The sequence below is a fragment of the Chelon labrosus genome (assembly GCF_963514085.1).
Source record: "Chelon labrosus genome assembly, chromosome: 11".
NCBI classification, from domain to species: Eukaryota; Metazoa; Chordata; class Actinopteri; order Mugiliformes; family Mugilidae; genus Chelon; species Chelon labrosus.
Window position 1 is genome coordinate 19,253,839 of NC_140344.1, and position 10,663 is coordinate 19,264,501.

Sequence of the window (10,663 nt, forward strand, 5' to 3'; positions counted from 1 at the left end):
CTACCACAGCATTCTACAGCGCCATGCAATACCCTCTGGTATGCTTGTAGTTGGTCAGAGGTTCATCCTACAGCAAGATAATGACCCAAAACACAAGTCCAAGCTATGCCAGAACTACCTCAGGAAAAAAGAACAAGATGGTAAGCTTGAAAACATGGAGTGGCCAGCACAGTCTCCAGACTTAAACCCCATCGAGCTGGTTTGGGATGAACTGGACAGAAGAGTGAAAGCCAAGCAATCTACAAGTGCCACACATTTATGGGAACTTCTGCAACAGACTTGGGAAGAACTTTCTGAAGAATATTTGATTTCTGTTGTAGAAAGAATGCCACGAGTGTGTTCAGCTGTTATATCTGCCAAAGGTGGCTACTTTGATGAGTCAAAAGTTTAGAATACATTTTGGTCTATAAATTGATTCCATGATTTCTTTTTCAACTCAAATTGCTTATTTGTTCTATGCTTTCATTTCAGACTGCAATGAGACACTAAACTGAATAATTTTCAGTAAAAAAACTGGAAAAAGTGTGGTGTTCTAAAACTTTTTGACCGGTAGTGTACATGCTGAAGAAGTCTCCTCATCTCTCTCTGTGCTGAAAGGTGTAGATTTTCTGTACAACACGGTTATCCTTGTCTGCTCTAACTCACTGCTTCACGGATGTTTTATGCTTCTCATTCATAATTTCTAATCCTGTGCTTTGGATTTCAGGTGCACCCTGGCCTGGTTTGTCTACCTCTTCTTCCGAAAGGCTGCCATTATGACCGGATCAGCAAGAACTTTGCATCATGTCTTGTCCTGATTATCACTCTGCTCTCTTTTGACTTTTGGTCTGTCAAGAAAAGAGGTCAGCTACTAGTTCTCCTTACTTTCCTTTGCCTTTGACATCTTCTGTACCTCACTGGTATATGTGTGCATGTAGACATTCCAGGGTAACGCTGAAACATAGGCAGTCAAAAGCGTTATTTGGCTGGGCAGCATCATCTATCCTCTACTCCCTGAAGATTATTTAGCTGCTGAGACACATGTTACTCGTGTGCATGCTCTGCATTTGCAGTAGACGTGCATGCTGTCTCTTAAATGCAGCTGTCTGTCTGTCTTCCTCAGCCACTTGCGGCAGCTAGTATTTCCTTGCAAGTGGAAAACCTCTACCATTACCTGCGCTGCAAGGCAGGAGGGCGGGATATCCAGCCTCCAGACAGATAGATAGATAGATAGATAGGTTTTATTTGTCACATGCGCAGTTATACATAGTACAATGCACAGTGAAATGTATTGTTGTACCTGCAGCCAGTAGTAAAAAAATATATAAGTACTACAGTAAACATATAGTTTGCACACAAGGTAATATGTAATTTGCACAAGGTAAGACAGCCGCTCCTTCATGGGACAGCGCCTCTTCCAGTGTGTGAGTGACTGACTGCACCACTTAACATGTGCTGTTGCCCTGTTAACATGTCAGAGTACGTCATATTTCTTTTTCTTTTTCAGCCAGACATCATTTTTGGAATACTATGAAGGTTACCTCATGTACCTGTGCAGCCACTCAGCTACACCTCTGTGTGTCTGTGTGTGAGGAAGAGACGCAGAGCTGCCTCGTCTCCTGAATTTACTCCAGCTGCTTGAATGGCTTTGTGGCCTTGTGCATGCGTTTGTTTCACGCTGTGGACAATTCACATGTTGCCTATGGACTGTGTCAATAAAAGCTAAGTGCATTTTACAGTTTTTGCTGCGGGCTGTACGCACAAATGATGCTGTATTTTAAAAAAAGTTCCACCCTGCAGTGCTTCATGAGAATAAATGGGCTAAAGAATGAGGCTCATGTCCTCCATGAAAACTAAAAAAAACTAAAAAAATAACAATAACATTACCAATTAGTTACTTAAATAACTTCTTTGAATATGAGTTATTTGGTTTGACATTGTATTCTGTGAAGTTACAATCAAATGCAGTTTTATTTCCAACTGTTATTCCAAATATAATTGGCTGGTTTACACTGCCAAGGCTGATCCAGTGCTTTTTTAATATCTAAAGAAATTCTATGCAAAGTGGAAATGAATTTTCAGAGCCTTAAATTTGTGTCTTAAATTTTGCCATTAGCTCTAATCCTGGCGCCAGAGCGCTGGGAATGAATTTAATGTCTTATCATTGGTGTAATTAACCACATTAAAGGCGCCCAGAAAACATTTTTTCTCTCTCTCTTACCGAACAGATTTGGAGGGAACTGTTAGTGCTCCTCTTGGCCCTGGCCCCTGATGTTAATTTCCAACACTTGCCACAGACGCCTCACACCTCAAAGATCTTGTATTTGTGAAGAACGCTCACACGCTCTTCCAGCCCGCGGAGCCACGTGAACACCGTTAAGCGCGAAATCTATTTTCTTTTGTCCGTGTTTTTTTTTTCTTCTTTCTTTTCTAAATTCACAATAGTCTGCTTGTTCGTAATGCCAAGTAGAAAGCGCCTTCCCGTGATAAAACCCACAATAGATTTGGCTAGATATGTTCACTAAAATGCTTATAAATAGACAGTCCTGCAGTGGGAGTTGCAAATCTTTTGTTTTACCATTTTAAACTGTCTTTCTTTCTTTTTCTTTTTTTTAGCAAAATAACCAGCAGAAGTCAGCTCAAGTTACATTTTTTCTTTTGTACATATAAGGAATACAAACAATCAATTCTGTATTTCCTTCCTAGTTGTTTGTTTTTAAGCCATCTTCTGAGAACATTAGATCTGACCTTAACAACTCAACTCTGAACTGGCCAAGAGTGAAGTTTAAATCTCAATTTAGAGTCAGCAAAAAGTCCTGGAGATCCTTGAACAAGTGCATTTTCATGACTCCCTCTGTTAAGATGTTAGAAAACTCTTCAAAAGTTATTAAAAGGATCTTGAGGTAAAAAAATAATAATAATTTTCTCAGCTGGTGAAAAGAGGATTTATGTTGTGCATTGTTTGCTCATGTGCATAGCTATAATTACTTTATAATTGTTGTTGTAGTTTTATGGAGGTAGGGTCAATAGTAGTAGTGGTGGTGCCAATGAAGAAATTAAAAAAAGGAAAAACAGTGAGGAGTGAGACGTCCTGCTGTACTCGGACGATCTTTGGTGCCAGCGGACTCTGTGATTGGTCAATGCGGCTGGAATGACGTCAGTGCGGGAGAGAGTTGTCAGACGGTAGAGGAAGCGCTCGGGCTGGAGGAGAGGCAGAAGCTGGAGCACCGAGGACCGACCTGGACTCATCTGAGAGCGGCGGAGGAGGCGGCGGCGGCGGCGCTCACTCTCTACGAGGGCCCGATGCAAACGAAGAAAAGAAAACAAAAAAGAAATCCTCTGGGAAATTCAGCAGGACTTCAAGTTGAGGACACTAGCCTCCAGAATTTGCCACAGAGACAGGTAAGAGACGCCTCACAGGAGAAAAACACCCGCACGTAGAGCATCACATTTCCAGCTCTGAATCTAATGCCATGTCCATGTGTCTTATGCAGTGAATTTAGACACACTGCTATTACATTTTAGTTCATTTTTCACGTAAGGAAATACATCATTTAACCACAAAAAGCCGTTCTTTTAGCATAAATATATATATATATTTAAAAAAAAAATCATATTAAGTACCAGGGAGTACCACTCTCCCTCGCCTATTATAATGATCAAGAACAAATTGGTTTTTATAATAGCAGACGCTGATAATCCCTGTGATGTGAAATTGTCTAGTTTCACAAGAAGTAGGCCAATCACAACTCTCATTAAAAGTGAGGATTCACTGCCCCCAGGAGCTCTACAGAGCTAAATTAAGACGTCTGACAGACACCCCAGTTTAATTTAGATTTAGAAGGCCTGAAATATTATAATATATATATATATATTATTTATTTTTAAGGAGAGTCTAATGTTGGTCTTGGAGCATGGTTTAGCCTGCTGCATCAAAGAGCCATTTGCTCACCTACTGTAACGCGGTGCCAGGTTCACGGTCCTGGTTTCAAGGCCGACGTGGTTTTGCCATTCAGGAAGACAAGATGTGCCTCTCAATATTACAAGTGTATGCCCAGTTTAATGGTACTTTAACAATATGATCCTTAAATAACCAGCAGTCATTTGTTAGAAGTGTTGAAACGCCTGCGTAGGACTTAACGACAGGTCAAGTTTAGCTCTGATTTTGCCCTTTAATCAAAAATACTTGGGAAATAAATGGGAAGTTATTAAAGGAACTACAAACTTAATATTATCCACAGTGGTAAATATCTTTCAGTGTGTTTTGAGTGTAAATTAATAATATTTCAAATAGTCCCTGTGCCAGTTTAAAGTACATTTTCAAAGCGGGGGAGAAAAAAATATCTTGTAATATTTTTATTTTGTGCACGAAATGCTACAGTAAGCACATGAAACGTTATACCTTATTATACCTATTAAAAAAAAAAACATGTTTTTCTTTTTCTTTATTTCATTTGCAGCTAAAGCGGTTTATGGCAATCATTTCACGTTTTAAAATGTCGTGAAAAATACACACATCAGGTCATTATTAGCAGGCCTTCAACCACACGCGTTATATAACGACAGCAACGTGTGACGGATGAATGTTTACAGCTTGTTATGTATCAGAAAAATACTGCATGTGTCACCTGATCAAAATGCACGTCCTCGTTATCATTGGTGTTACGCAACTGCTGTCGTGCGTAATGCTTTAGTCTGAATACTAAAAACGAGCTGGAAATGTTTCTTGTTTTTGAATATTACAGGCCTATACTAATGCAGCTTCACCTCCTTCTAGATCACACCAGCATCACCACCACCATCATGTCGATCTACACACACACAGACAGAAAGAGAGCGAGAAAGAGAGAGAGAGGAGAGAGGGGGTGCGTTTTTGTCTTTGGTTATCTAGCTGTATGAGTGTTAAATGCCTGTCATAAAGCTAGATAACCGAAAGTAGAAATGACTTCCGTAACGTTGTGCTAAACGACTTCGAGGTTTAAACTTCCCCAAGGAGGATTTTCACTTCCAAAAGGTAAGAAAAAGTTTTATTATCCCACATTTCTATCATAAAACGCAGGTAAAAGATAATCCATATTTTTTAATGTAGCATAAGAGTTATTTATTTATTTTTTTTTTTTCATTTTATTACATGTAGAGGTTTTTCTTTTTAGAATACGTTTGGTTTATAACTCCCTGGTGTCAGATATGTGATGAGGGGGTCGTTTTAAGGGAAGCTAAATGCTTTTCTAAATGCGCTACTAAATTTTTTGTTCACCTCATGTGTAAAAACATCTGTAAGCGCGAACAAAAGTAACCTATAGCATCTCATTAAGCTCTCCGGATACCTTCATTTCACTTCAGTGTGTTTTAAGGATTCATATGATCTTTATGACTGAACTGAGGGCCCAAAGTTGAACACTGGCCCCCCTTTTTTTTTTTTTTTTAGTGCGTTTCGAGTTGCTGTTCATTCAGGTCCTCTGCAACGTGGTGCCGAATATTAAACAGGTCGCCCTGTGCTGTGGCTGCAGGGGAACAGTATAGACTCCAGATTTCCTCCAATTCAAGGGGCTTCCGAACTTCGCAGGCGTCAGATGTAGCAACACCATAAGAGATGAATTTAGTTTCTGTTGTGGGGATAAAAAAAAAATATGATACTGTAGCTGTAGCCAGGGACTACGCACATATACAGTATATATATTAAAAAAAACAGCTGAACAATCACTCTTCTAAGCGTTCCTGGTAAGTGAGCCAGCACTCACAAAATCAGGACTAAAACTGGAGCAGCTAAATGGATTTCAGCCACTATTAATTCATCATTTACACCTGTGCTTCTCCCACCGTGACATGCCAAAATGTCCTCTCAGTCCTATCGCAGCACGGACTGTTTCACGTGACTGCCTTTGCTCACATTTAATAAATGAAACAACAGTAAAGTTATTATTTTATTGAGCTCCTCCAGGATCCCTGTCAAGCATCCCTGGTGGTACCTGCTTTGTGGCTAACTAGCATGTTGCCTCACCAGCCCAGTCAGTGCTTACATACTCCTCTTTATCTTTTTGTGATTTATTTACTTTGGATTTTTAGACGGCCTATTAATTTAAAAAGTTGCTCAATCATGTCTTTGTTTAAATTGTAGAAAGGGGGAAGCCAACGCTTTGTTTGGGAGCTGATTTCCCCGGGACTGCTAATAATGCGCTTGAGTGGTGTAGCACCCTACGCACACAGGGTTAAAAAAAACACTTGGCGTCTGTGTTTAAAGCTGTAGTGAATCTCTGAGCCTTTGGGATACATTGTGTGCCGCCTCAATGAGAAGGCCAGGGCCGTCCTGTAGGCAGGGGCTGAACTTTTCAACTTGGTACTTCAGCGCTGTGCTGTGCATACGCTCAGCCCCGGAGAATGCCACTAAAGCCTAAAGAGCACCAAAGTGAGATGAGTTTTCATTCATTCTGTTAACTACCTATTGCGGTGGAGCTCGCTGTCAAACCGGGCTAATTGCTTCGTTTCACAGTGAGATATTGGATATGTGAAAAGGCCGCGGTCCAGGTCTTTTCCTGTGCTTTTTCCTGTTATAGGTAGCGTGTGAACATGGCGTGCCTCCTCAATGAATCGGAATAAAAACACTTGAGGCTTTATGTATTGGATGGTCTACTTCTATAACGTGAAGGATTCCTTTATTGTGGAAAAATACACACTCATGCCCTGAAAAACACACAAGAGGGAACGACTCTTTGAGCAAATGCTGGTGAGAGCAGTCAAAGTTTTGATAACTGCCTGAAACATGCGTTTAGTGCAGATTTAAAGAAAAAAGGAATTAATAGTCTTTTTAATAACGTGTACCTTTTATGTTTTATTCCTCTGTTTTGTCTCTTTCGCTCTTGTTGCAGGCTTTCGCTTAACGCTGAAAGATCTGGGATTCCTGAAAAGAGCCATCGTTAAAAAAAAAAGAAAGAAAGAAAGAAAAACGAGGATGGAGGGGGGGAAAACGGTCGGTCCGGAATTGCCACCTCCTCCTCCTCCCTCCTCCCACCCTCACCCTTTATGCCTCTGATGCCATCTGTACTGCCAATGGAGACACTTTGCCTGTGCCAGGAGTCGAACAAAGACCTTTGCCGGATCCCTGGAGTATGGGCGCGCTCAGAAGAGGAGCCATCTTGGGAGATGTTTTCCGCGACACCTAAAATGGCTGGGCTGGCATAGGAGGTGAGCTGCATCATGGCTTTCTTCTTGTTGGGTACCACTGGTAATGGTGGTGGCCAGGAGGTGGGGGAGTGTGTGCGACTTACGTGTGATGGGGGAAGGGAGCGGGAGGAAGGATGAGGGAAAGAAGAAGAGTTTTCCATTTCCTCCCCAGTCACACATGGCCTCTCGCTTTTCTCTTCTATCTTCTGCTCCTGCTAATTAGCAGTTAAGGGGTGATGTGAGGGGGGAGGGGGGTGGTGGTGGGTGAAGAAGGGTGGTGTGTAGTTGGTGGTGGTGCAAGGAAGGGAAGGGAAGGGGGTGGAGGGGGGGGGCTGGGTAGCAAACAAAATTAATGAGCTGGCACCGGTTGAAGGAAACCTGCCATCCTCTCTTGTCATGGTGCTTCTTTAGTCCCTGATGCACACCAGGCAGCGGCGTTTGTCGTGTTTCCACCTGACAAACCTCACAGATTAATTCATGCAAAGCTGCTTTTGTTGAGAAATGTGCACTGTGATTATTTAGTACAGTATCTTTCTGCATCCTAATGCGCTGAAATTCTCGTGTGAATTTTTGTTGAGGAGGGATCATTGCCCGTGATTGTTTTTTTTTAAAACCGTTACTATCTCAGATTTAATTCACTGCATAAACAAAGGACATGCTGGTTTAAAAAGCGGTTCCTTGCGTGTAACACTGGTATTTTGTCGTCTGTGTGCGCAACTGCAGGTGCGCACGTCTTTGTGTGTGTCCGTGTGTGTGTGTGTGTTGTGTATCACAAGTGCCACGGTAAATGTGAATTTTCACATTTGTTGAAGCTGCTCAGCCGGCGACCTGCGCTGACTCGATCTCAGCCATTTAATATTGATTACAGCTCTCTGTGGCGTAATTGTGCCACTTCAACGCTGCGCATACGATTATAAACTTTATTTAACAGAACATAATGTCAGACTAATGTATGACGTTATGCTGCTAAATATCACAATCCAAATTTTTACCAGCTCCTTTCCTGTAACCTTAAACACCCACACACACACACACACACACACACACACACACACACACACACATCCTGGGAACCCTCCTTATCGTGGCGTAGAGCTGCCCTAGTGACTCTGGCAGAAAAACCTGAAGCAGAAAAGACACGTGAGCGTGTGTGTCCGGGGCCAACATGTGCAGCTGCGGTGCTTGTGTGTTAATGAACAGCGCCGTGCATTTTCACATTATCATTCAGCCCCGTTCTCTCTCGCTCTCTCCCCCCTCAATAGCCGCCCCCCGACAACCCCCCACTCCACCCATTCCCTTCGAAAAGCCTGCTTTCCCACTATTGTGGGAACTGGTGGTGCGGCGGGCCGGGGCTGGGGGGCAGGGTGGGAAAGACCCTCCAGACTAGACATGAGCAGATGCCTGAGACATTAGACTGTCGAGCAGATCACCGGGGTCGGGAGAGCCTCTGAGTTTTAATGTGTGCGCAAGTGTATGTGTGTTTGATATGTGTGCGATGGAGGGGAGGTGGGGGGGGGGTTGTAGTCCAGGCCCTGGAGTGCCACCTGACTGTTCATTAGTCTATTCAGCCTCCTCTGCATGTCTGAAAGACATGGAGATGCTGTGTTTTCTGCTAAATGAGAGGGATTTCCCAGGCATTAAAAGTTGCCTTCACACATGATATACATACTGAAGCATAGGCCTGAGCGTACGCATGTCACACCATGCACAGGCCAGAGTTACACAGCAAGTCATGGTTTGCCACTGCACTGTAAGATGCATTTTCACATCTTCTGATTTCAGGAAGATTTAAATATTTGCGGAGGGCCATGCATCTCCTTTATTTCACCTGAATACAATTTGAGCTTAATTCCGACAGAATCCGCACACGGGTTGTAAAATAATAAAAAACAAAAAAGACAGACATCATGAAAATCTCACAAGACAATCGTTTGGCATGTCACCGCGAATGACTCAGCTGAGGCGATGGGGTGTGTGCCTTAAGAAGCTGAGTGATGTAACCTGCGGATAATGATTATTAATGAGCCTCATACTGTACGTGTGCCTCCGCGAGATGTGTAAGGCATGCGCAGCCCACATGTCAAAAGATTATTCCCTCTCTTTATTCATATAAAAGACTCAGAGCTGTCTTTATAATTGCATTTGCGCTGCTCATGTGTGATATACAGCGTGTTGCTTCGGGCGGGTTTTTTTTTCGCGGGAAGAGGGAAAGCGAGGCGAAGTCGAGAAATTAATCTCGGAGATACTATAGCTCGCTCCATGCTCTCCGTTGCATAGGGAGAAAACAGAGGGGCATGGAAAGGAAGTGATGGAAAGTAAAAGTAAAGACTGGCTGTTCGAGAAAGGGTTAAAAGATTGTGGAGCCAAATAAAGGAGGCAGCAGGTGTAGCACATGGGCAGCCATGTTTGATCCACCAGTGTCATCACCAGCGCACGTTCGCTGAGGAAGTTAGCCCGTGCTAGCTTGTGCCATGCTAAAGCAATCTGCTGCTGCGAGGGGCTAAGCATGGAGGACTGGTGTGTGCGGAGGGAGGTCGATCTGCAACTGTGTAGCTGCTGCAGTCGACGCACACACGGCGTGGTCAAAGAGAGGCGGCGACTGGAGCAAATTTGTCAGGGAGATGTATTCATCCTCCTTACTACGTCGGCTAGGAGAGCGAATCGCTTTCTGGACTAGTTGAAGGGTGTAAAAATGAGCGACATGCACAAATGCACACAGAATATTTTCTTGTTTAATGATTACCGATAGCTGTAATTCTGCAGTGTGGCGGGTGGGATAACACGAGGGGATTGCAAATGAGCAAAAAAAAAAGATAATAAAGCGCAACCTCATCTTGATTTTGATATCACGATTCCTTAAACTGCTTAAGGAGTCTGGTTTTAATCGGCTCCGAGACAAAGAGTTTTCAATCAAGTACGTCTGAAACCGGAGCGGCTGTAGACGGAGGTCAGCAGCTCTGACACCGTGTCAGGAGGATTTAGGATCTGAATCGTCCTCTGTAGATACCGTTACTTAAATATTCATCCTTCATTCCTCCATTCCTTATACTTGGTACATAACTTTGAAACTGACAGAAAAATGTATTTCCCCCTCGAGAAAATGGCAGCACAGAGATGATTACCGTCCCCTTCTTTCTTCGTTCCTTCCTCACTTATTCATTATTAACTATGTATTGCCTTTGCTATGTGGGATTTTCAGTGCAGGGAAATTATAATGTATGACATGATGAAGTGACAGTAGCCGGCGCTCACTTCCCATTCTGTGTGGGTGCAGCAGCGTAGCCATAGTAGCGATAAAATGTTAATACCATATAGCTCCTGGGTTACCTCCTCACTATGTGTGGACACTATTAATGTTTTAACAGTTCTTCCGCGGTGTATAAAGCCTAGCTCACGGGCCGCCCGTAGTCTTGGATGAGGTCCAATGTGGGTCAAGCGAGGCTCATTGGGGCTCTTTAATGCAACTTTGGCCGAGACTAATCTTGCACAAAGCCCAACGTTAAGTATCTTAGAGGAAGATGGA

The 10,663-nt window shown here is 43.0% G+C and overlaps 1 protein-coding gene across 1 annotated transcript; it reads left to right on the forward strand.

Moving 5' to 3' along the window:
* Positions 1–685: 685 nt before the first annotated feature.
* Positions 686–1,207, forward strand: LOC311496227 (uncharacterized protein; the record flags this gene model as incomplete). Its single annotated transcript, XM_084555989.1, has 2 exons — positions 686–829; positions 1,103–1,207. Coding segments are annotated over 2 exons (243 nt in total), but the record flags the coding sequence as incomplete, so codon positions are not given.
* Between the last annotated feature and the right edge of the window lie 9,456 nt (positions 1,208–10,663).